This window comes from Labeo rohita, chromosome 3 (assembly GCF_022985175.1).
Source record: "Labeo rohita strain BAU-BD-2019 chromosome 3, IGBB_LRoh.1.0, whole genome shotgun sequence".
Taxonomy (NCBI): Eukaryota; Metazoa; Chordata; class Actinopteri; order Cypriniformes; family Cyprinidae; genus Labeo; species Labeo rohita.
Window position 1 is genome coordinate 13,559,901 of NC_066871.1, and position 27,612 is coordinate 13,587,512.

General features: G+C 37.2%; 1 protein-coding gene across 1 annotated transcript; it reads right to left on the reverse strand.

Annotated features, from left to right (window-relative positions):
- Positions 1-6,376: 6,376 nt before the first annotated feature.
- On the reverse strand, positions 6,377-27,476 carry fmnl1a (formin-like 1a). Its single transcript, XM_051106741.1, has 26 exons — positions 26,645-27,476; positions 22,083-22,166; positions 19,326-19,412; positions 19,049-19,122; positions 18,799-18,882; positions 17,666-17,809; positions 17,412-17,520; positions 17,236-17,312; positions 17,054-17,147; positions 16,479-16,553; positions 16,247-16,357; positions 15,950-16,099; positions 15,741-15,842; positions 14,205-14,478; positions 13,830-14,105; positions 13,609-13,733; positions 12,613-12,815; positions 12,289-12,523; positions 12,131-12,199; positions 11,970-12,050; positions 10,004-10,133; positions 9,710-9,873; positions 9,514-9,615; positions 9,197-9,295; positions 8,959-9,064; positions 6,377-7,071 (listed from the first exon to the last, which is right to left on the reverse strand). The coding sequence occupies exons 1-26, from the start codon at positions 26,807-26,809 to the stop codon at positions 7,007-7,009; spliced, it is 3,285 nt and encodes a 1,094-aa protein (XP_050962698.1). The 5' UTR covers positions 26,810-27,476; the 3' UTR covers positions 6,377-7,006.
- Positions 27,477-27,612: the final 136 nt, after the last annotated feature.

Sequence of the window (27,612 nt, forward strand, 5' to 3'; positions counted from 1 at the left end):
CCAGAGCCTCATTCATCCTTAGGGAAAGTGTCTTGTGAGAAAGATTAATGACTCATTGCAGCCAAACTAAACCTTAAAAGCCTTTTTATTCTTAGTTTTTACTCTGTTTCTTCTCTACCCACTGTCCTTTATCCCCCCCCCTCCCCACTTTTTGCCCCCAACACCTGCACCTCAGGCTCTGAGTCTGAACATCAGCAGAGCCAGAGCAACCGAGTCGCTCCTCGCAAGCGCCAGAGCCGCTAGCTTCTCCGGCCACCTGCCCTCCGGATTGCGAAAGTACCCACAGGAGGGGGCGCTGTCCTCCCTGACAGCCTCCTCCAACCAGGCCAAAGCTCTTCTGGCTAGCCTCTCCGCGTCCAGCCTCTCGGCTGAGGCCCTCCTCCTCTCGTCCACCTTAAGACAGCACCGGTTACTCCGAGAGCAGAACTTCAACTCCTCAAGCCTTCCTCTTCCTATCTCCAATGGTCGCTCCCCTCCGTCTCCGACGTCGCCTACTTCCTCGCCCTCATCGCCCTCTGCTCTCACCTCACTGAGTCTGTCCTCGCTGGCCCTGAAACCCACCGGCAACTTGGAGTTTGTCAAGGAGCGGAACAAGACTGAACCCAAGACGGTAACTCCGGATGACACTGATTAAGAAGGATGTGGCTGGAAGTGTTCCATATATAGGATGCGGACAGCGCGAGCGAATGAAACGCGACTGACCTAAAAGAACGTTTTTTGGGGAGCTAAGATGTCTTGCGGAGAGCGGTGACGTCATGCATGGCTTACCGCTTTGCATCATAGGTTCACTATTCCTCAGTTTGTGAGCAGATCCAAACTGTAAACCCTACCTACTCTGCGTTTCTGCCAGTTCCCCAAACTAGAGAACCAACAGATGGGCTTGGACACTCACCACCAGCCTGTTTCCAGCTCCACTGCACAGCCAGCATCACACCACCCACGGGAGGCCTGGGGAAGGACTCTTTACCCAAACCCTCATTCATTTGCCAAATCTCACATGTTGGAGATCTAGCTGAGTTCGGTAGATGTCCATCAAGTGTAAAATCAAGACTGTAAGACTATGTAAAACCAAGTAGAGTTGCAATAATCGAAAGTGAGTACTGTAGTAGTCGGTGTTTGTCGAGACGTTTTATTGCTCATATCTATATCAACAAAAGGAATGTTAAAAAATAACAGCGAAACCTTAATGTCGAGGCAGCGTCGCTCTTTCTAATGTAGATTTTGGCTATCAGTCGTACTGCTAAAGGAAAATAACTGAAATTGGTGCTATGATTAACATTTTGATGATTATACGCTCCCTTAAAGGGATAGTTCATCCAAAAATGAACGTTCTGTCATGATTTTTAGAAAAATGTCTCGGTTTATTGTCTATACAATGGAAGTCAGTGGGATCTAACATCGTTTCCCAATTACTTAAAAGGGAAAGTTCACCCAAAAATGAAAATGCAGTCTTTAATTATTCACCCTCTTGTTGTTCCAAACCCGTAAGACCTTTGTTCATCGTCAGAACACAAATTAAGATTTTTTTATCTGAGAGTGGTACTACCATGTTCAAGGCCCAGAAAGGTAATAAGGGCATCGTTTAAATAGTCCATGTGACATCAATTTTATGAAGCTACGAGGATACTTTTGTTCACAAGGAAGACAAAAATAATGACTTTTTTCAACAATTTCTACTTACTACCTTTCTGGGCTTTGAATGTGTCAGTGTTGCTGCCGGTTCAGAAAGCTGTTGGATTTCATCAAAAATATCTTAATTTGTGTTCCGAAGATAAACAAAGGTCTTCCAGGTTTGGAACAGCATGAGGTGAACTTTTGGGTGAACTATCCCTTTAATTGTATGGAAAAAAAACAGTCTTCAAAATCTTTTGTATTCTACAGAAGAATGCAGTTAATGCAGAATTTTCATTTTCAGAAGAACCATCCCTTTTATACACATTCACTGCCTAAGAGTCTATTTTTGTTCTCATTTGCACTCAAATAGGTCTTCATACAGCCATTTTACATGTTTGCTGTAACTTAGCACAAGTTGTCATGGCAACAGAGGAATTGTGAGAAAGTGGAGGGCTGCCTACTTTTTAAATAACTTTTATGGGATGGTGTTGTTAGGCTATTGTTTTCTTAGCCACATTTTCCTGCATAAGGATCTATTTGCGGTACCGCCTTGTTCTTGTCATTGAAGAAGCACAAAAGGTTTTAGAAGCTAGAGAAAGTACAATAATCTGACAATCATCAAACATTTGGCACAGGCTGTCTTAACCTTTGGGCCTCCCAGATTGTGAAACTGAATTCCAATTTAAAATGAACAAACAGATGGTTAGGTTCACCATGTAGGGGTTGCACAAGCAAGACGACGGAGGGTAATTCCACAGCACGTATGCCAGTGGACGTGATCCATCGAGTGGAAGACATCTGTGCGGTAAAGCATTCCAACTCATCCTTTCTCCTAATGAGCCAGTCAAACCCTCCGCTTACTTTTCTATCAAACCACAGACACTTTGATTCACTATCATAGAAGGTAATTGTGTGCCAGTTTATGATTACCTAGAATGGCGATACAAATATGAATAGCACATCCGTTCTCTGGTTTCATTACTCTCGTAATACTGAAACGCAAGTGCATACTTTTTTTTTCTTTCTTTTTTTGATCGCTGAGGCTCTGGTTGTGCCCACCCATCTAATTTTCTCATTCCAGACCACATGACATTCACACAAATACAGATAAAGATTTTTTTCATCTCACAAGGGTATTCCTATGTTGTGAATTTGTCAATGCCACAACCTGCAGATTTCCTCATGAGCCCAAAGAATTTAAATGTGAAAAGGTGAGTGAGAGTGGAATAAAATGAGACGAATAGAGCAAGAGGGGAGATTTTTCAGCTTACTGACGAAACAAATGTGCAAAATTGATTGCTCATGGTGCGGGGTTTAAAATAATGGCTTAAGCACTAGGTCGACGTCCAGAGTAAATGGCCAGAGGAGAGATTAGTGGTGTTACTCTGTGTCTCGCAGCCAAATTAGCCCATAATTCATGTCCAAAATGTATAATGTCTCACGTGGGAGGTACTGCGAGAGACAAAAAGGTCAAACTTAGGCTGTTACACCGTGTCTATACCGGGCGCGACAACTATTGCACCGCACCCCAGCAGCTAAAGTCTCTGTCTGCACTGGATGCGACAAAGCGAGCGTTGCAAATCATTTGTACTATGTGTTACTACGTCATAAATAGAATGAGGCATCAGTTTACTGTTGGGGATTTGCCACGTTGCACCTTCCAGTGTAGACAGCATCAATGATAATAATGGGATCTATTGTCTTTTGTCGAGTCACGTCGCGCCACTCGTGTCCGGTGTAGACACAGTGTTACCTGCAGTGTTGCCAAGTCCTCAGTGTTGCCAGGTCCTCCGTTTTCCCATGGAACTGGGCTACTTCAACACTGTTGCCGTGGGTTGTTTTTCATGTTCGCGGGTTGAAGGGACCCCAATAATGTGGTATTTACCCCCAGAATGAGATTTTACCAGGGAACTCCCTACGAAACGCAATTGGGCAGTTTTTTGTGGAAACCTGGCAACCCTGGTTACATGCATGTAAACTTCCTCATTTAAACCATGGCTTGACTAAGGTGTTGAATGTTTGAATGTAACATCTGTGAATGAAACGGAACACAAAGCTTTATTTGTAATTCATGCCTGGATCTGCTAGTTACACAAAAAGTTGATCAACTCAATGGTGGTTTGCAAATTCCTTAAAATTCAGTGTTGCCAGGTTTTCACAACAAAACCCACCCAATTGTTACTCAAAACTAGCCCAATCACGTTTCAGAAGTTGTCTTCTGATAAAAATCGCAGTGTTTTTTGGCAGGGTTCCACTGGTAAAATTCACATTCCAGTGGCTAAATAACTTGTTATTGGGGTCACTTCAACCTGCGGATATAAAAAAAAAAAAAACACGTGGCAACAGTGTTAAAGTAGCCCAATTTCACTGGAAAACTGCAGACTTGGCAAAACTTAAAATTGCGATAGTTAAAATGATTAATGCTTGTCTTGATTTATACTGTAGGGTTGCATAAACATAGCCACTGTGTCTTCAGAACTAGTTGGACCAATTAGCAAGCTACCATTTGTAATTGACTTTAAAAAGTTGTGACCACACTGATAGCACACATACATCACAGAGACGTCTATATGACATCTTTTACAAGACATTTTTTAGAGCGTTTGCTCATCTGGAATATGTCTATAGTACGTTTCCTATCAGATGTCAAACAGACGTTTATTAATTGTTTTTAAGATGTTTATGATTTAGAATGAATGTAAAACTGCCATCTTACAGACGTCTGTCAGATGTTTATACACAACAGATGCTTTCCTTTAAGAGACATCTTGTAGATGTACGTGTGCCATCCGGGCAGTCAGAAAACCGACCCCAGATATTTTAGACTCTAGATTTTTCAAGTTCTGTCTGGAAAGTTCACAACAAGCATCATATTCATAGCTCGGCCTATTTAAGGACCCAGACTGAAGTATTATTACAAACTAGCAAAAGAGACAAATTTAGATGCAGTGAGCAAACTCAAACGTTCAGAACATTACCCTTGTGGCTACAGTTTCTCAGAAATGAGAAGCGGGTTTTGTGGTTGAATGGAGATGCTAAGAACCTACAGCACTTCCTGTCAGGAAGTACACTTCATCCTCTTAGTAAAGCCACGGGTAGAAATGTGTGAGCTAAGAAAAGTCTTTCTTGACCCCTTGGAGACTGCGGTGGATAAATGTAGGAAGGTGATGAAATCTCCCTTTTTAAAGTAAGATCTTTCCCTCTCAAAACATGCTAAGATATCAGCTCAGACATGATATATACATACATCTTTAAAGTTATTCATTTATTTTTCACTCAACATGTTTGGTAAAAAAAACAAAAAAAACAAATGTATGATGCGAGATTTGCGTTTGTATATTTTTGTTTGTTGATTTTATATTAACTGAGATTTATTTGTACATATTTTCGTTTTTGTAATCCTGAGGAAATATATAGCACACTAGAAAATTATTTATTCATGAAAGAAGTGTTTTGTATATTGAGTTGAAAATATTACTCTGTACAGCCCAGTTCATGTATAAAGTATAGCTGCATCTAACCACAGGTTGATATTTTGTTAATTTTACGAGTTGTTTTAAGTGTTGGGTGAATCTGAAAAAGCCTTTATCCAGCCAGCCGGTCAAAAGAGTTTAATGCGATCAGAGTGAAATCAGGTTTATTGCTGATACATATGAAGCTCTAATCTGTATTGTGACCTGAGAATGTCATTTGCTAACTCTTAATTTGTTTGCTTTGGGTGAACAATGTGGATGGCAAATGTAAATGAACTGTCACGGCTCTCTTCTGCCCTCTAGTGATAGGGAGTAAGTGCGCAATTTCATTTCTTCCACTGTAGCTACTCAGTGAGACATTTAAACTGTACCAGGTTTTTGGTTGCGCAAGCCTTTCTGCCACATTCTCCTCATTTTGAGTTGCAGGTTAGAGCTTTCCACCAGAGAGACTGCAGGAAACAGGAGGAGCTGGATGCTTCTGCTAGTTATGTCTGGTTTACCAGGCCAAAAATTAATTTGGAGAAAGCACATTTCTTGTTGAATGGTCTACGATGGAACGTCTTTATGTAGAATATTTTACCAGAGCTCTTTAGTCCCTTAAGTGAGATTTTTTCTACATGGATGTGTGGATGTTACAAAATTCTGACATCAGACAAGAATACTAGAAAACAATATAAGAGAAAAAAGAAAAAACTATAACGTGTAAATAAAACCATAATTATTAGAGAGTCCTACAAAATTATGTCCAGAAAAAAAGTTTTATTTAAAAGATGGAGCTATAAGGTATATATTAAAAGTTTAAAAATATAAAAACAATAATTATAGCAATGCATGTACATTCTAAAAGCAATCGCACGGTGCAGATGATTTAAAAAAAAAAGTTATCTACATGTTTTTTTGTTTTGTTTTTTAAAGTCAACGGAGAGAATAGTGAGGTCAAGTGCACTGACATGAGGTTCACAGCTGTAGAGTTGAAGTAGGAAAAAAAAAAATTACTTTTTCTATGTCTGATTTCTTTGTGGCTCAGGCATGTCCAGTCTTACTGTAACCTGTGGTGATGTGGTAACCAGACTTGAGTGGCGAACTCTGAGTGTGTTTTACTGAGTGACTGAACAGATTAAACTCAGCTCTGACCATCAACGCACCTCTAATGGTGCGAGCCCTTTACCCACGCTGTGACCCTCCCATCTCTAGAGTAGAGTAATATACCAACTGAGAATCACTCTATATACAAATAAGATATATAAACACCTATAGATACAGAAGAAAAAGAAATTAATTTGTCAGTGTGGATGCCATGATAACTTTGTGAGAAATGTGACTTTATTTTTTTTTTTCCTGTGAGAAATCGTTGAGAGCTGAGACCTTTTGTACATACTTGCTGTGGTTGTGTGTCTAATAAAGTACAGCTCTCTTCTATGACAACATCGCTACTGAGTCTTTCTTGGTTGCTCAAAATAAATGAAATGTTTATTACTGTACAACGTTTTCACTGTTTTATTCAAATATCCAGGAATCATTACAAATGATTTGTATTTCACATAGGCTGGATAACAGTGCTGTCATCATCTATGAGCACTGTGTACAATTTCATTTGCGATATAAACAGCAGAATCATAAAAATGTAAGCTCAAGGAATTGTTTACATATTCATGAGAATATGCAATGGTATATGAAAAATCCTGTTTATATACAATTATATTATGATGGTTTTGAAGATTCGCAAAAGGATATGTATATCGTGTGATGATGGTGTCTGTTAGTGTGACTCTTGGTTTGTGTGCAGCATCTGTGAATGTGTTTGTATGTTTGTTTACCAGACATTCTCTGTATCATTGCAGAGACTGAAAATGTTTTATTATGTAAAGAATAAGACCAGGTGTTATTTACACAAGTGTCCAAGTTTCTTTAGGTAATCCTCAGTTTTCTTGTCGAGGAGCTGGTCTCCGACCATCACCTCTTCTGTAGGGTGAATTTCTCAAATCTGAAACAGACAAAAGAAAATTATAATTCTTAACCAAAAAAATACATATAGTATATATATCACGGGTGTTTCTTCCAAGGAGGCAAGGGAGCCATTATCTCCTCAAAATATTGCATGAGGAAAAAACTAAAACAATGCCTGTATTACAAAATATAACATTAAAAAGTGTACAAATCACTTGTTTTTTTAAAGAAACTGTCAAACAGAGACACCAGCAGGAAAAGTTACAGCGGAAGTCCATGTCGCTCTCGCCTCCACTGAGCCCATTGAGTTTTAACCTGAATTTAATTGAGAGACACCCTGAAGTGTGCGGTAGGTTTGGTGGGGGGTAATTGAGAATGAATGATTGACTGGAATTGATTGGTTATGTCTGGCTGTGATTGGTTCATATTGTGTTCCTTCGCATCCCGCATTGCCAAATCAGTCTGAACTAACATAATAATGGTGTTAAAGGAGAAGTTTACTTCCAGAGCAAAAATGTATAGATAATGTACTCACCCCCTTGTCATCTAAGAAGTTTGTGTCTTTCTTTCTTCAGTCAATAAGAAATTATGTTTCAGAATTTCTCTCCATATAGTGGACTTCAATGGTGCCCCCATGTTTGAACTTCCAAAATACAGTATAAATGCAGGACAAGCGTTTGAGGGTAGAAAGTGTATAAACTGTCAATTTGTTTTGAAAATGACTGATCGTTTCGCTAGATAAGACCCTTCTTTCTTGGCTGGGATCATTTAGAGCCTTTAAAGCTGCATTTAAACTGCATTTTGGAAGTTCACCATTGAAGTCCACTATATGGAGATAATTTGGGAAATATTTTCCTCAAGAAACATAATTTCTTATTGACTGAAGAAAGAAAGACACAAACATCTTTAATGACAAGGGGGTGAGTAAATTATCTGTAAATTTTTGTTCTGGAAGTGAACTTCTCCTTTAATGGGGAGACTAATTTTAAAAAAATGAAGTAAACAACCCACACTTAGATATAACCACTTTGTTATGTCAAAATAAGACTGGCCATAAAAACATGATCTGTGGGTGTTTTTAGTGAATAATCAGCTTGGTGACATTTAAAGTAAATTTACATGTCTGTGACCAATATTTAACAAGCTTTGCTGACTGATACATCAAAAAAAAAAAATTAAAAATAGTTAAAAATTAACTATTAAAAAGAATAGCTGAACATAAGTATGCAAATAAAATATGAAGAGTTCAGATGCAAAAGCCTCTAAATCCATCTGACATTTTTCTTTAAAATAAGCATTTTTATCAGGCTCCTTTGAATAGGTTTCTATATAAGTACCGGTGTTGTGCCCATTTTGACCCCCGCCAAATTATTACCCCCTCTCGTTGAAATCACTACCTGATTGCCTAATCCTAACCCCACCCCACCTAACCCTAAACCTACCAATACTAGGGGCGGGGGTAGTAATCTGATGGGGGTCAGAATTGGGCACAACACCGGCACTTCTAATTGACTTCTATCTTCTAATTCTAATTGAGCTGAGGCTGGGATTTAGCGAGTTTGAAGTAAAAGTATTTGATGGACGTATACTATGTGTCAAAAGCATTCACTCATCATCTAATTTTTGACCGAGGTGGCTGGTTTTGCATCTGAACTCTTCATATATTGTTTAAATTGTTATTGCCTTGAGTTATTATTTTGGAATAAATGTAAAGTGCCTAAAAACACTAACTTGATGAGATTCATACGTGGCTTTAATAAACAGAATATTGATTACATTGTTAATGTAAAAATCTAAAATATATATTTTTTTTTGTCTGATAGTGCAAGTGATGTTTATTTAACTAAGAAAAAAGCTTGAGGTAAGTGCTTAAGGTATATTTTGACCTGACTATTTTGGCTGTACATCAGTAACACATTTTTACCTGTTATAATGCCCTCAATGGCCCCATCTGTGACTTGGGGCTTCACCTGTCTCTTCTTCAGCTCTGCAATCAGGTCCATCTGAGGCATTTTGGGCATCATGGGACCCTGATCGGAGTAGGTGAAAAATTTCAGTGGAATAACTACAGTTATGCAGTTCCAGTCATTGCTTTATTTCAATAAAATAATAAAATCTAAATGAATAAAAATACAAATATTTTAGAAATACATTTTTCTAACCTTTTGAGGAGCGCTATCTTTCTTTTTTGGGGAAGGGGTTGTCGGTTCTTCTGCTGCAATCTCTTGTTTCTTCTTCTGTTCATTGTCTTGTTCTGCTTGCTGTTGTGTGACACAACAATACACCACAGTAATTAAAAATCAGTTGATGAAAAGCTTGTAGTATCTTGCTATTTGTATGGAGCTCAGCTCCTTTAACATGCTTATTCAACATTTTGCCCCGTTACTATACAGTAAGCAATTCCCATAAGCATGTGAACAATCAAATAATAACAGCTTTGTAATTACCTCCAAATATGCATAATTGCTGTATCTCTCACCTTATAAGCTTTGATAAACCTGACGAAAAGTGGGAAGAACATGGAAGGCTGTGTCGTCTTTGGGTTTTCTCCGTAGTACTCCACTACAGACGCGTACGCCTCCTTGCTGACAGAAGAGAAAAAGTCAGCAAGACTAATTACGCAGAATTAATTTGTCAGATAGTTTGTGTGCACTGAGCATACGCTGTGGTCTAACCTGTGCTGTCTTGCCATCTTTAACGAGTGAGTCTAATAGATCACTGTTGGCTTTAACAAACTCTTTCAGCGCCGGGATGTCATCCTGCACCAGGAACTCCTTCTTGGTCCCCTCCATCCCTTTCTCCAGAGATCTCACATCCTGGAGCACACTGTCCAAAGACACTGAGAGAGCAAAGGAATGAGAAAGAAAAAAGACAAGACTAAATCTATAATTGATATGCACTACGTATCACAGTGTTTGTAGTATGTACAGTATGTAGTGGGATGTACATGTGTCTATGGTATGTCTTACCCAGAGCAGCCTTGTCTACGAAGCGGAGTTCAGTGTGGAAGGAGGTAAGCTCAGGGTATTTCTCTTGCACCATATTCGCAATGAAGTGCATCAACGTCTGTGTGCGGTCTGTGGACTTAGTGTCCAACAGCTGAAAGACACGAGAGTGAGACTGAGTGAGAACACTGGGAGTTTTTACTGCGGCCACCAACGAGGGTAGAAATACAGGTAAGATAGATGGAGATAAATATCCTCCATCATGAAATAGATGAATATATACTGTAATTATAATTTGAATATAAATGTACACTGCCATTCAAAAGTTTGGGATCAGTACAGTGTTTAATGTTTCTTATGCTCATCAAGGCTGCGTTTATTTGATCAAAAATACAAAAAAGTACTATTGTGAAATATTATTACAATGTAAAATGCCATTTTTTTATATTATTGTAATATACATTCAAATGTAATTTATTCCTGTGATCAAAGCTGACTTTTCAGCATCATTACTCCAGTCTTTAGTGTCACATGATCCTTCAGAAATCATTCTAATATGCTGATTTATTATCAGTGCTGGAAAGATTTGTGCTGTTTAATATTCTTTGGAACCTGTAATCATTTTCCAGCATTCTTTAATGAATAATAAGTTTAAAAAACAGCATTTATTTAAAATAGAAATGTTTTGTAACAACAAACACTATCGTTCAAAAATTTGGGGTCAGTAAATTTTTATTCTTCCTTTTATGTTTAATTGGTAAAAAGTGACAGCAAAGATTTATTGTTAGAAAAGATTTATATTTGAAATAAACACTGTTCTTTTTAATTTTTTATTCAAAGAATCCTGAAAAATGTATCAGGTTCCAAACAAATATTATTTTATATATAAACTTGCCAACGTAGATAGTTCTAATAATAAATCAGCATATTAGAATAATTTCTATGTGACACTTGAGACTGGAGTAACAGCTGATCAACTATCAACTTTGCATCACGGGAATAAATAATATTTAAAAGTATATTAAAAAACCAACCATTATTTTATATTGTAGTAACATTTTGCAATATTACTGCTTTTTTTCTGTATTTTCAAAATCTAATAAATGAAGCCTTGATGAGCATAAGAGATTTATTTAAAACGACAAAAAAGATGAAGTCTTACTGATCCCAAATGTTTGAATAAAAGTATATATATTGATGGAAACTGCTTCAAAATGTATAATACAAAATTTGATAGATGACTAGTTTTTTATCAGTCTTTGCAATTAATTAGTAAAAAAAGGTGAGATAGGATGCTTACTTTATTTGAAATTTCATGAAGATTTGAGACCTTCATTTGAAATTACATAACCTGCCGATTTTCACTGTTATATATTATTTATATATATTATTATATATATTTAACTGTGATAACTGTTGTAGTTTAAAACTTTCATTTCTTGAAATAAAACAAACCTAAACTAAACAAAATTTTTCACATTTTTAATTTTGCATTTTGTATAACTTGATGTACTAACATAACTGAAAATAAAACTGAAAAAAAAAAACATGAAAAAATTCATTAAAATATAAAAATTGTCACCACAGTTATTACATTATAACACATCAATTCATTGTTACATTATGCATTTTAAATTTGGTTATAAGTATTCACGCCAAGATATATTGTATTACAGTGCACATTATGATTAATTATAATTTATTCATATATAAAGGTAACAGGAATTTTTAGAAAATTTCAGCTACAGAAAATGACCATGCAAAGTTTCAATCATTTTTTTTTCTTCAGAGTCCATTAGCCTCTTTGTGTCTGCATCAAAGGCTTCTACATCAAAGGTCTCTGTGTGCAAGTTTAGCTGTCTCTCATAACTAATACACAGAGTGCTTCCCAAAACTCACACCTGGGCCTGTGACTTTCTGCTGTTATTTACAATGCATACATTACACTTCTCCTGCATAACAAAAACACACAATCTAAAAGCTCACTCACCAGATCAAGACTCTGCAGACGGAACCCATACGCTGCTCCTCTTTTACTGCTGTTCATGTAGTTCCCAAAGGCCAGGATGATCTGAAGTAGGAGGTTGACAAGTGAGCAGCACTGAAGGAGCGCTCCATTTAAACCTCTAAGCACAAATAAGGTCTACTCACCTCTAACATCTTTTTCAGCTTTGATGAAGACTTGAGGGAGACGGAAGCTGCAATGATAGCATCTAATTGCTACAGAAACAGGTGGGGGAAGAAGGATGATTTTTAAATAAAACATGAATTATACCAGGTACAACAGCCAAAAAGTGATATGAACTGACCGGCTGCAGACGCTTTATGCTCTCTGGGAAGTTGCCCATGAAAGTGAGGGTGTTGATCCGCTGAGCAAGCCGTGGAATTTTACCAAAGCGGCACATGAAACGGTCCTCATCGCTCAGGTCCTCTAGTGACCGCCCTTCCTTCTCATAGTTCTGCAGTAACTTCAACTCATACTCGGATGGGATGAAACGTTCGAGAAGCTCCAAAAAGTCCAGACTCAGAGACTGTTGATCATATCTGAGAGCAAGAGAGGCAGAAGAGAGTTTCCATGCTGGTTTAGGCTGTTTTTTTTGGTGCAGTTTGCTGTTTGCATTGTTGAAACATACCTCTCAATGGCTGTGCAGATGTCGTTGGGGCTCATGCCTCCCTTGCGGAGGGTGATGGCAAGGTTTTTGGCTTTGTTAGGCTCCAGCAGGGACACCTTACTAGGTGCCTTCTCAGTCACCTTAACTTTGAGCTTAGAAAGATCTGTTGGAGGACCTTGAGCCTTGGTTTTAAACTGCTCTGCAAATAGATCCATATTCAGCTCCTGAAACAAAGAAAGTGTAATAGATTAATTGACCGATTAAAGCAATAGTTCACTCAAAAATGAAAATTATCCCATGATTTACTCACCCTCAAACCATCCTAGGTGTATATGACTTTCATATTAAAAATGTCCTGGCTCTTTCAGTTTTATTATGGCAGTGAATGGGTGTTGAGATTTTGAAGTCAAATAAAGTGCATCCATCGATCATGAAAAGTACTCCACTCAGCTCTGGGAGGTTAATAAAGCCGTTCTAAAGTGATTCGTTGCATTTGTGTAAAAAATATCATTTTTATGATGGATGGATGCACTTTATTGGACTTCTTTTGGACCACTGAATATTAACACCCATTCATTGCCATTATAAAGCATGGAAGAGCCAGGACATTTTTTAATATAACTCATACACACCTAGGATGGCTTGGGGGTGAGTAAATCGTGTTTGGATGAACTATCCCTTTAATTAATTATTTAAAGAGATTCACCCAAAAGTAAATTAATTTACTCATCCTCTTTGTTCCAAACCTCTATGAAATGCTTTCTTCTGTGAAACATAGATATTTTGGAAAAAAATATTTTTATTCATATAGTGAATGTCAGTGGGTTCCAGTGTAATTTTGTACCTCACTGGCTTTCATTATATGAATAAAAACAAAACAAACATTTTACGGACTACGTGCTTGAACCCCTTAAAACAAAATAACCAAAGAAACATTCTTCAAATTATTTTGTGTCCTACAAAAGAAAGTCATACAGGTTCATTGTTGGTGCATATTAAGGATTTCTTTGCAGTTACCCCTAGGAGTTGCTCATCATTCAGCTCGCTGAACACCGTTCCCGTCACTTGATTGGGCTTCAAAGCCTGCCAGTTCAACTGAGGCATTTTATACTTTGGTTGAACTGGTTTACGTCCCTTTGGTACTGTTTGAAAGGATGGAAAAGATGGATATTCAGTCACTCAGCTCAGGTTGCATGTCTGTATAAATATTTCTTAAATTTCTTTAATTGTCTCTTCACCTGTTTCACCCCCAGGTGCAGGAGGAGCTCCTGGAGGGGGTGGCGGTCCACAACCAGGTGGGGGCGGGGGTGGTGGTGGACCTCCGCCAGGAGGTGGAGGAGGAGGGGGAGGTGGAATATCTCCACTTCCAGGAGGAGGAGGAGGAGGAGGTGGTGGTGGTGGAGGAGGTGCTTCAGCACCAGGTAGTGGAGGAGGAGGAGGTGGAGGTGGAGGAGGAGGCGGTGCAGCACCTGGAGGGGGCGGTGGTGCTTGAGAAGCTGGGTCTGACACAGTCACTATGAAAATTAAACCGATGTTATGTTAATATCAGTGTAACTAGCTAAAGATAAACATATTTGAGTTCAATAGAAGCATTAATTTTAGATGGTATCTACCTGTTTGAGTGACAATTTTCTCTATGGTGACTGGAGTTACTTCTATGTCCACGCTTCCAGAGGCCGTACGCTTCAGTCGAACCAAGCCTTTCTCCTCCAGTTCCTTTAGCTTCTCCTCCAGTTTGGAGTCCTTTTCACTCACCTCTCTGTTTCTTTCTACCTGTGAGGGCTGCGACATACGCTCCTGCTCTCTTTCTCTCTCTCTCTGAATCTCTCGTTCTCGTTCTCTCTGTTGCAAAGTACTCACTTGGGCACAGGACTCTCGCAAGCTTTCCTGTTAAACACACATGTAAAGGTTAAAGACAATGACTGATTTCCAATTTTGATATTCCTATTCCTTTTATTGTAAGAATGTATGTACTGCACTTAGCATGCTTATGCATACATAAGTACTGTATATGAGCTGCAAAAACTATTCTCGTAGCTTCATAAAATTATTAAGGTTGAACCACTGATGTCACATGCACTATTTTAATTATGTCCTTACTACCTTTCTGGGCCTTGAATGTGGTAGTTGCGTTGCTGTCTATGCAGGGTCAGGAAGCTCTCAGATTTCATCAAAAATATCTTAATTTGTGTTCTGAAGATGAACAAAGGTCTTATGGATTTGGAACGACATGAGGGTGAGTAATTAATGACAGAATTTCTCTCTCTTCAAGAGTTGTTCACTGAAAGGTTCTTTAGGGAACCAAACAATTGTCCTTTTATGGACTTTTTTTGTCTCATTTCTAGGAAAAATACCCAAGCATATTTAAGACCCTGGACCACAAAACTAGTAATAAGGGTCAGTTTTTGTCAAATTGATGTATGGTTTGATAGGACAATATCTGGCAGAGATACAACTATCTGAAAATCTGGAATCTGAGGGTGCAAATCAAAATATTGAGAAAATCACCTTTAAAGTTGTCCAAATAAAGTCCTTAGCAATGCATATTACTAATCAAAAATTAAGTTTTGATATATTTATTGTAGGAAATGTAAAAAATATTTTTATGGAACATGATCTTTACTTAATATCCTAATGATTTTTGGCATAAAAGAAAAATCAATGATTTTGACCCATACAGTGTATTATTGGCTATTGCTACAAATGTACCCGTGTGACTTAAGACTTAAGTGGTTTTGTGGTCCAGGGTGACAATTTACATCTTCACAATTTTGCTTCTCAAGCAAACCCATACTTTTTATTGGTTTTCTTTTTCTTTCTTTCTTTCTTTCGTCTTTCTTTCATGTTTGAAACAATCATGGGTCAACCAAAGCGCTGTACATAAAATCACCTTCAGTGCATTAAAAGTAAAATCAGTATACAAATGTGTAAACAATGCTATGAAACATCTGACTCAAAAAAAGCCATAATCTGTCATAACCTGTTAAAATAATCAGATTTAGATATAGATTGGGGGGGAAATGAAGAGAAGAAGCTACAGGGAGATTGTTAATTGTTATATAAAAAACTGGTACTGGTACGAACTACTTCTAATCTTGGATACTATATAGTATGGATAGTATGCAACGAAAGGAAAATGCAGTGTGTACCTTAAGCAGTGCTGACTCTTTGGTGGCCTGCATTAGTTGTTGCTCTAGTTCTGCCATTTTTTCCAGTGCTCCATTCTCATATTCCTGCAATCTGGCATTTAGCTACAACACAAGAATATACATACACTTACAATACAGGCTACCTGCAACATAAGGCATGTGTGCTATGCAGTAGATGATTATGTGCAAATGTGTTTGTGTCCACTGACCTGTGCATTGGTCTCCTGCAGCTCTGTTAAATGCTCCACTATTCCCCCTTTATTCTCTGCGTCCTCCAGCAGGGCTCCAACATCAAACACATTATCCAAGTACGCCTGGATCTGTACTTGCAATTTCTCACTTTCCATGTCCTTTAAGGACTGCGGACACACACATACAAACAGTTGTCACATTACAAGAATAATGCTCAGCTTCATGAATACACACAGCATATAAATCTCAGTCTCAAATCCTGATGTATTCTATGCTTTAATGAAGTATTTATCTGTCCTGTACGGAAGACTTACCTCTAAGTACTGGTCGAGACCCAGCTGGGTGAACTCATACTGAAGATGCACACGGAAGTTCATGTTCTCCACTGAGTGGACCACAATGTTTATGAACTGCATGCAAGCCACCTGTGAAGAAAAAGATCAAATGGATAGAGTTTAAAATTAGTCACAAAACAGAAAACAGCGAGCAGGCTGAATGTCATGTTATTCATAACTGATAATAGCTGTGATTCACGTCAAAGCTCACCATGAAGTCTACATTGCTGTCATCATTCATGAAGTACTCCATTAGCTTCTCAAAGCGGTTCTTCTCTCCACTCACCTGTGAGAAGATGGGCCAAACTTAGAAGTAAGTACTGAGCATGACATTTGTAATATCCTATGCTACAAATGTCTAGGCTTTGCTACATTTCTGGGCCTTGTACATGTCAGTTGTGTTGCTGTCTATGCAAGGTAGCTCTTAGATTTCATCAAAAATATTTTAATTTGTGTTCTGAAGATGAACAAAGGTCTTACGGGTTTGGAACGACATGAGGGTAATTAATGACAGAATTTTATTTTTTGAGTGAACTAACCCTATAACTATAAGGAATGTATCTTGATCATCTGCAAAACCTAATCAAACCATTTTATGAGGACATCCCATTTGATTAATTAACGGGTAATTAATGACAGAATTTTCTTTTTTGAGTGAACTAAACCTATAACTATAAGGAATGTATTTTGATCATCTGCAAAACCTAATCAAACCATTTTATGAGGACATCCCATTTGATTAAAAAGCATTGGGTATGTATATGTGTAGAAGGTTAGTCATCTTACTTCTTTAAAGTTGTCAAAGGCTGAGATGATGATGTCATGTCCTCCTCTAACCAGACACACTGCAGCCAACAGCTCCAGCACAAGAGCCTTAGTCCTATGGACAACATATTTAAATGTATTACAAACTCACATAAAAAACACACAACCCCTATGCCCCACAACAAACAACAACACACACTTACCTTGGGTTTTTGTTGTTGAGACTGAGTGTGATTTCATTGACACATCTGGGGTGAGTCATGACTAAATTGAACCCAGACTGTTCAAAAAAGTGGAAAGTGAGTCACATAAAGTTCTCCTAAAATGACCTTTGAGAATGTGTGTTGAGTGTTTGTATCTGTTCCTCACGCCAACGTACCTGATAATTCATGATAGCGCGCAAACACATGATGCAGAGGTGAACGTCATCTCTTTGGGTTGCCAATCTGGCATTTCGCATAGTCTTTCTGCTGGCCAAGTTACTTATTCTAATGTGGAAAGGAACAGAATGAACATTCATAAGAATGAATTATCTGAATAAGAACGATATCTAACCATCATGGTGTCTTCATTTTAGTCCTTATACTGAGCAGCGATTCCTTTATTTTGGGGTGTGTTGTAGTATTGACTCACCGGACAGTGAATGCACGCGCCGCCCTCCCCACACCATGTGTGGGTGAATGGTTGACATTTTTGGCTAGATCCTCCACTGATCTCTCTGACAACCTCCTGTTGTCTGATACAGATCCGCCATTTTCAACAGATTCCGCCTCAAACCTGAGAAACATCAGCACATGTCATTTTCAGAAACTGAGAGGCTACACGCTAAAAAATAAAGCTTCTTTATAAGCATCTATGTTTCCATGAAGAACCTTTAACATCCGTGGAACCTTTCTATTCTACAAAAGGGTTCCATAGGGTTCCTTCACACTGCACTCTCACAAAAGAAAAAAGGGGCTTTTCACAGCAATGGCATAGAAGAGCAATTTTGGGTTCCAGTTCTTAAAAGAAACATATTTTTCTTAGTGTAAAGAATACTGTAATAATCATTAAACCTTTATCCATTATAAAGAACCTTCTGTGTAATAGAAAGGTTCCATGAATGTTAAAGGATCTTCATGGAACCATCAACTCCAATAAAGAACCTTAAAGAGTAAAGGTTCTTTTAAATGGTAAGTTCACCCTTAAAAATGTAAAATTCTGTTATTGATTACTCACCCTCATGTCGTTCCAAACCCGTAAGACCTTCGTTCATCTTCAGAACACAATTTAAGATATTTTTGATGAAATCTGAGAGTTTTCTGACCCTGCATAGACAGCAATGCAACTGACATATCCATGTGACATCACTGGTTCAACCTTAAATTTATAAAGCTACAAGGATACTTTTTGTGCCCAAAGAAATAAAAATGACTTCATACAACAATTTCTTCTCTTCCGTGTCAGTCTTTGACGCTCTCAGAAAGCTCTCAGATTCAATCAGAAATATCTTAATTTTTGAACAAAGGTCTTATGGGTTTAGAACAACGAGGGTGAATAATTCATGACAGAATTTTTATTTTTGGGTGAACTATCCCTTTAAGAGCAAAATAAATGTATACAAAAAAAAAACTTTTTTGAACCTTAATTTTTATTGTGGTAAGTGAATTTTAGTTACTTCTTGTCAAAATGTAGGATTTATTCATAAAATCTTCTTGGACAAGTACTGCATAAGATGCCAGTAATGGTGTTGATGGGAAATGTTAAAAATGACTGAATAAACATACGGTGCATCACTTTGAGCATATGACAAGTAGTCCACCAGGACATCCAAGCCTTGGTTTTCCTCATTCAGAAACTCCTGAGCCCACCTATAGAGTATATAAAGAAAATCATGATATGCATTTATGGAGGTTTTACACTGTTCAGGTGAAAAATTCTGTTTCAGTTTCATTCAGGAGTAGCAGTGTATATTTTGGTAGCAAGTAGCAAGTAGCAAGTCTATTTTGGACTGAAAGAGAAAAAGCTGCCACTAACCCAATGTGATTGGTTCTCAGTGAGATCTCCAGCTCTCTCAGGACTTGAGTTGACTCCTGCACACGTTTCTTGAACTGTGGAGATAGAATCACAGAGATTAGCTGCCTGACTGGAAGACAATCATTCACTTCACATCGAAACTCTAAACTGAGTTTTCATTTGGGCTTTTTGGGCTAGTGGGTGTCAAAACTGATGTAGGTAAAAGAGAAATGAGACTGTATGGAGGTGGTGAGGGAAATAACAGAAATAGAGTGACATAGAGAGTGATGGTACTGACCCTGCGTGACACTCCACCCTGGTCCTGGTAGAAGCTCTTGATTTTAGTCAGATAAGCCGAGGGAGGGTTTTTCACCTGAAATCGCTCCTAATAGAGATAAGGAGAAAGAGATACAATGAATGGACTAATTTCCAGCTGTGATGACAGAGGCATGTAGAAGATATTAAAATGCTCTTTGGTGGTATAATGCATATATATATATATATATATATGTATATACATATATAAGGTTGAATGTCAAAAGGTCGAATGTCAAAATTAGGTTTTCATTAAATTATTGCAGAAAAATACCGATTTATTGCAGCAAGCAGAAATGACTGTGTCTATCTCTTATGGTAAGAACGCGCTGCTAAGGTGCTTTCCCTTAACACCACAAAAACAGTTAAACTATCAAAATTAACCACCTAACATGTGTATTATTCACATTCTCCATCAGTCCTGTGTAAACTATTTTATTTTATAGTGAGATGGCGGAGTGCAACAATGCAGTCTGAAGTACTGCAGCTGCTCACTTAACCGATCTTACTCGTCTCAGTCTGCTCAATCTTGGTGATGTCAGTGACCTAAACGATGTTATAATGGACTATTTCACATCCAGAGATGAAGGAATGGATGATGAAGTCACAGAAGAGGAGGAGTCCGATGATAGTCTGTTTTATGCACAGTGTGTCAATAAAAGATGTGTGTGTGCTGTGCATATTTATTATGTATATATAAATACACACACACACACACACACACACGCATGGATATATTTAAGAAAAATATATTATGTTTATATATTAAATATATTTATATTTAATATTAATTCTATCAATAAAAATACATACATGTAAATATTTTCAGAATATATACAGTATGTGTGTATTTATATATACACATAATAAATATACACAGTACACATACATATATTATGTAATCACAAACTTGTATTTTGGATGCAATTAGTTGCAATTAATCTATTTGACGACCTTAAAAAACATTATATTGTGAAATATTACTATTTAAAATGATCATTCTAATATAGTGCTCAAGAAACGTTTTTTTAACTGTCAGTGTTGAAAACATTGTGAAAATGTTGTGCTGCTTAATATTTTTGTGAAAACCAAAATACATTTTTGATAAATAGAAAGTTCAAAAGAACATTTATTCGAAACAAATCTTTTGTAACATTAAACATTAAACAATTTAATGCATCCTTGGCAAATAAAAGCATCAATTTCTTCAAAAAATAAATAAATTAATAAATCTTACTGAACCCAAACTTTTAAATGGCTCTTTATATCCATCTCAGATACTGTATATGTATGAGAGAGAGATATGCCAATTATTGATAATTCTTTAGTTGTATTATTGCATATTTTCCCTGAAGGTGGTATATCCACCTTATGTTTCCTGTATGAGCGGGAACATTTATTTATAAATTTGTAAATTTAATATGTCTGGCTTCCTGTCTCATTTGCATCCAGCTATTTTTAGCTGTACGAAACACCTCATTTTGCTGCTTGGTATTGCAAACTGGCATGCCTTACCATATTATTTTAATGTAATATCTTAGTTACGAACGCACTGGTTTGTAATGAAAGCAGTTTTAACGTTTACTGCACTTCGTTATTCTCGTTATTTCCCTACGGCGGCTTATGAACCAGAAATCTCACACATTACCGGAAAACAGCTTACTTCCACATTGATAAATAAGGTGGATAGCCTACATAACGCCCATGGTGGGAAATACATTTTAGTTGTGTTCATTTGTTGCTATAACTACCTGTGCTCTCTGCATGCATAGCTGCAAAGCTTGCATCCCACAGTTGTCATAGAGACACAAATATTAACACAGGAAGTGCGTAGACAGTTTCACCACTTTAAGAGTCTGACCTCATACCGCCGCTCTCGTTTTCCTCTCTAAGTCTTTTTCTCCTGTTGAGATGCCTGCTTGCTATCAACCTTTACATCATCTCCTTTAACCACACACATACATCATTCTTTTTACTGTCATACCATACCTTCACCTCCTTTTCAAAACTTGCCATTGAGGTTTTGCAAGCCAACTTAAATTAACATCTTTTACATAAAGAAACATTTTCTGTCTACCACTGAAACTGATCACTACAGATGTATTTTTATGATATTGTCACAACAGGACAAGAAACACAGGTTAGATCACTTAAATTTGAAGCATTTTTTTTAAAAAAAACTAAAGACACTTTAAAAACTTTTAACATTTAGTTAAAGGCCTTCAACATTTTCTCCTGATATATGCATGATTGGAGTGATGAATTGAATGCTGTTTTTACTTCTCACCCTTCAGGTGCTTATATAAATTGGTCATGGCTACATATCATCTATACCTGCCAAAAAGAAAGAAAATGTAAAAATGATAAAAATAAATAAACTTTAAAGGATATATAACCCCTGGTTTATAGTCCTTATATAACCTGCATAAGTTTAGTTCTGTATTTGTGTCACAGTGTAAAGATCTGTTTTATGCTTCTGGTGTGTCTAAATGTAGTCTACCAGATCACTTCCTCTCAAAGGTCACACCTACACTGCAGTCATGAAGTATTATGAAAATGCACAGAGAAATCTGCTCAAATTTCAGTCTGACTAATTCATTACGTATTTAATGAGTAATGTCTTGCACTATAAATGAGAAGTAAATAGGAGAAATGATCAAGATACTCTCATTTCTGCCATTATTTAAAACACACAACGTTGAAGTTGATCGACAGATGACTAGTAATAGTAGCATCTCACCTGATCGCAGACCAGCTCCCATTTCTTCTCATTGTCATACTGACTCAGAAGCTTCATCTTGTCAGGAGGCAGATTCATGGAGCTCTGAGAAGAGAAAGCAGAGGTTTATCACAATATCCTGGATATCAAATGACATCTTCTGTAGCAGAAGCAAACATGCTAGCAGCAGTGGCATGTTCTGAAATGAGGAAAAGTCCTTTTTTATGTATATTAAATGTAAATTCTTGTCCCAGTCACATTTTCGTGGTTTAATAAACATTACTTACACTACCAGAATAAAAATCTATATTGTATTTCTACATTAATGTAATTTTTACGTTAATGTAATTTTTTAAGGTTATTCTATTTATTGAAACCAAGTATAAATCTCATCAGTTTGCAGTATCCATTTTTACATTTATTCCAAAATAATACCTCTAGGCAGTAGCAATTTAAACAATACATTTTATTTAAACAATTATTTTTGAATCATCAATCATCAAAGCTCGGTAAATACTGGCTATAGACACAGAGATTTACTTTAAATTTTACCAGGCTGATTACTCACCAAAAATGTTCACAAATCATGTTTTCATTTTGTCTTATTTTGACATAACAAACACTGTAAAAAATAAATAGTTGAGAAAACTTTAAAAAGCAAGGCAACTTCTGACTTTTGAGTTCTTTCAACAATAGTTTTTCAGTTTTTCTCAGTAAAGATACTTACAGCAAAATTTGTTTGTTCATACGATGCTGATTGTCTTATTTTGCTAATAGAAAAAGTCTTGTCACAGCAACTGAAACAACAATTACTGTCATCGAGGTAATTTATGTATCTTTTTTTTTTTTTTTTTTTACAAATGACAAACAGTGACTTGTTATAGAAACATTAAAGGATAACTTAGTCTAATACGTAGACAACATTGTCTTTGTTTGTAAAACATCTTACAAGACTAAGATATTCTGCAAACAGATATAAGTGGTTGAACATTCTCAGGGCCTCAAAATAGACACACCAACCTCAAGAACGGTTGCAATCAACAAATGTTCTAAAGACGAGCTCTTTACACCACAGTGCAACAAATAACTAATGACAAAACAACAAAAAGTTTAAGTCAGCAAACAGCAAAACAATAATCCTATAACAGTAACTGCATAATTTATTCATGCTGCAATGCATGCTGGGAACTCACAAAGCCTTAACATTTCAACAATATGAAATTCTTTGTTCAGACAACTGCGTTTGACTAGTTGGGACAACATTTGGGGTAATGTTGTTGGTCTGACAAGGGTTTTTTGTTTCAAGAAAAGAGCATTTTAGTATTTGAGATCAAAAATGTTTTGTAAAATATGCATTTGCATTTTTTACAGTGAAGTAAAATGAAGTTGTTTAATTACTTTTATAAACTAACTAACACAAGAAGTGGGATTTATCACATGAACCAATCACAGCCGATCATCAGCAGTCATATTCAATCATATCACGATGGAGGCATTGCCTCCTCTCACGTGAATTTTCCCCAGTTATTCTCAATTACTCCCTTGCAAACCCACTGCACGCTTTATTGGGTCTGTTAAAACTCAATGGATATTCCACCATGCATAATACATGCATAATACTGGATATCAAAAAATTAATTACTGCCAGTGGTACGTAACCCAGAACCAGGCTTAAACTGTTTAAGAGAAAGAAGAGAAGTTTTTCAGTGTTATAATACTAATTAGTTTTTGATGTTGACGGCAACATACTGGCAGCACTGAATGTAAACAATGCCACTGAACCAAACAAAACTAGCATATTTTGCTGATTATTGCTGCTGAAAATGGTCAGTTATTGTCATGTTTTGGGCTGTACTGATCGGTCAGACCGGGAAGAATATTTGGAGTACTATAGACTGCCAAAGTTTAAAACAAATCAAGGAGAAGAGTGCAAAAAACTATGAGGAACAAAAGGCGTTTGTGGTTGACCAAACAGAACCCAGATTTCCAGGGCAAGAATCTTGACAACATTCATGTTTGTTCATATCATTTCAGGTCAGGTAGGTGAAATATGTACGTATCTTTACCACCTATTACCTTTAGTTTGTCAAAATATTGTGCTCTTTCCTACTTACTAAGTCCTTCTCAATATGATTTAGCAGCTTCCACACCCGTGGTTTAGACAGCAGAAATAAGCAGAACAATGTATTTAGTAGTACATCAACCATGCAATCCATGCTGTCGTTCACATCAGAGTATCACCAATATGGCCGCATTCGGGTAGCTGACCAAACCATGACGTAAGTGCAAACCCGATATAGCATGGCAAAGACTGAGTATGATATATGATAGATAGAGACTGGCATTAACAAGTGTATATTTCAGCTGATTAACTCTTTTCTCATTTTCAGATAATATCTGATTTGCCATTTACGTCATGTATTTGTAACACTGATAATCACCATTTATATCTGATGCAAGACATTTGCTGAACAGACATGGAGAAGGAAATGTCTACATTACAAAATGCGTTATGATGCAAGTACTGTTCCTTCCTTAGCCTACTTCAGATTGTTAAAGGCATAGTTCAGCCAAAAATGAAAACCCTGTCATTACTTAGGCTACTATTTCCCTTTACTTCATTTCAAACCTGCAAGGCTTTTGTGGAAATGTCTTAATAAAAGTCTGTGGGGTCCACTGAAGTCATACAGGTTTGGAATGACAAGATGGTGAAGACACAGTTTTCATTTTTGAGTAAACTATTATATTATGAACACATCTCATCCATTCGTTTCCCCTTAAGTTTATGTTTATCTGCTTAAGATCATATGCTGTGTCAGTCATCAGTCTGACACAATGTGACTTCCTGAAAAAATGGCACGGGGCTGAGTTGCTACTTGTCGCTTAAACACATTATTAGCAACAAAAATTCATTAGATTTATGTCTTATACTTTCACACCACCAGATCTGAAATTGCACCTGTCAATCAAATTACTGGGTGTGGTTTGTTAAAAAAAAAAGGTGTAAAGTTTAGTACAGAAACACTGTGATCTTGGGTGTTTCCTCCTAAAACACTAAGACGTTTCCGCTCTGAGCATGGTAATTTTTTTTTAAGGCTGTGTGCACAAAGAGCGAAAGCACATTTAGAAACACACTGAGCGGTTACTGGAGGAACAGAGAGAGCGGGGTGGGTGGGGTAGGGTGGAGGACAAACTGTGGTCTAATGGTTTAAGAGAGTGAAATAAACTGAAAACCTGTTTAAGCTGATATTATATTTAATGTACTAAATCCTTAAATGGCTTATGGCAGTAGCCTGTAATAGGGTAATCACTATGAAGTGTGACCAAATGAAATGCACGTATCCATTAGCATAAAATAGTTTTACATTCTTGCAATCTAATTAGTTGCTTAAATTTACAGGGTCAAGGACAAAATTGTAGCGATTGCTCCTATCTTCCCTCACACCCTTAGCATTGTAAAGACAAGTTTATAGTGTGTCCAACTTATCACAACTTAGTCTGGTTACGCCCCCCCTTTGCATTGATTAGAGTATTTTCAGAAAAATCAAAAAAATTTAGAAAATAAAATGTTATCAGAAGTTAAAAACAAGAAATAAAGTCATACTGTGAGATATGAAGTCACATTTGGGCCATATAAAGTCGCATTTATGAGAAGTCACAATTATTTATTCTGAGATGGGCTTACATAATGAGTTGCTGAAGTGGAACCAAATGGAAGATAATTGAGCTTCCATTAGGAATCAATTAAATGGGAATTAACCAAATGGGATGACATATCTAGGTTTATAACCAACTGACAGTGGTTTCTTGCACTGAAATGAAAGACGAAACAAAGGTCAGTCACTACAGAGAATATAGGCCCTTTTTTGTCTTACGACTTCTCTTAAGAAGTTGCCAAATTTGTCATCCCGCCAATGCTGTTTCCTTTACCAAAGGCCTGTGTGGAACTAAAGCGACAGTAATCAGACAGTAATCAGCCTTAAGTAAGAAGCGCTTTTCCAAATGTTACTTCATTTTGCAATTTAGGTGGAAGATAGCATTTGCTCATACGTGACCCTGGACCACAAAACCAGTCTTAAGCGATGTATAGTTTGTTAGGATAGGACAATATTTGCCAGAGATACAACTATTTGAAAATGTGCAATCTGACAGTGCAATAAAATAAAATAAAATAAAGTTCTTAGCTATGCATATTACTAATCAAAAAATAAGTTTTGATATATTTATGGTATAAAATATCTTCATGGAACATGATCTTTACTAAAAATCCTAATGATTTTTGGTATAAAAAAAAAAAAAATTTCATATCATTATATCATTCAAATCATATCATTTTGACCCATACAATGTATTGTTGGCTATTACTACAAATATACCCATGCTTTTTAGTTTGTTGTTCCCACTCTCTATGCATCAAGAAGTTCCTCTGTTTTTTCTACAGCTAGTATTTATGTTTCAAATGCAAAGAGAGAATTTAATACTGTTGTAGTTCCTAACACGGCTGTTGTTTTTATCAGAACAGGAAGTGTCAAGAGAGCTGCTTTTGCTGCAATGATATATAATGTTTACATGTCTGAACTCACCAAAACCACACTGAAGCGTTCTTCGAGCTCTTCTTCAGGAGGCATGGGTAGTTTAGGAGGGGCACATTTCTTTTTAGGTGTGGAGGGAGCAGCGTTCGTCCCTCCTGTTGAGCCTTTGGCCTCAGGCCCATCCACCTGCTCCACTCCGCCGGCTGCGTTACCCATCACAACTTTCCTTAGGAATTCCAGGATACTGAACTCTTCTGGATCAATTCCAAAGGCTAAACTCTGGAGAAACCCAGATAAATCTCTTTGCTATCCACAGGTAAAAATCCTCTGAAGTGTTTGAAGTTTTCTAGTCAGTCAGATCCAGTGTAAGTGGAAGCACATGGAGTCTGTTAGGACATGCTGTCAGACAGTATGGACGCCTTTCAAACCAGAAGTGTCCAGGATGGTGCAAGTGACTGAAGAAACTCAACGAGGATGACAATTCACAATCAGAAAATTTCAAAATGGAGGGTAAAAACTACTTTCACCTTTGCTTAGTCAAAAAAAGGAACAAGAAAAGCCTCTCTTTATACTTTCACAATAAAGGACAATAGAGGTCCTTTAAAAGTTTAGTTCTTCCAGCCTCTCAGTGCGGCTGAGTGTGTTGATTACCAGTGTAACAGGCCTTTTCTCCAGTCGTCTGCCTCTCATGTGAGTGCTTCAGATGTTGGAGCATCTTTCTCGCAACTTCCTTTATGTCCACTCCCTCTGATCAAGCCTGCAGAAGTTTCTTTCAAAAGAATATACAGATGTTGTCAAATTTACATGAAGGCACCTGTCCGAGCACACTGGTGTACGTTACAGAAATGAGAGAGAAGCAGTTGTGACAGCAGGAGGAAACCACAGAAAAAAGCAGAAGCATCAGAAGCTTCCTGAACACCTCGCACTAAAGAGAGAGAGAGAGAGAACACTGGGTGTGTCGGTTTAAGTTCTGTTTGTATTTAAAAAATATGATGATCTAAAACATATCACACTACTCA

What these genes read in the sequence shown, in the direction of transcription:
- fmnl1a (XM_051106741.1), bottom strand. Translation starts at nt 26,809, where the DNA reads ATGGGTAACGCAGCCGGCGGAGTGGAGCAGGTGGATGGGCCTGAGGCC. An exon ending in AACGCTTCAGTGTGGTTTTG is followed by an intron (nt 22,167 to 26,644) that starts GTGAGTTCAGAC and finishes TTCTCTTCTCAG; the next exon opens with AGCTCCATGAATCTGCCTCC. An exon ending in TGCAGGAGACCAATGCACAG is followed by an intron (nt 15,843 to 15,949) that starts GTCAGTGGACAC and finishes CTTGTGTTGTAG; the next exon opens with CTAAATGCCAGATTGCAGGA.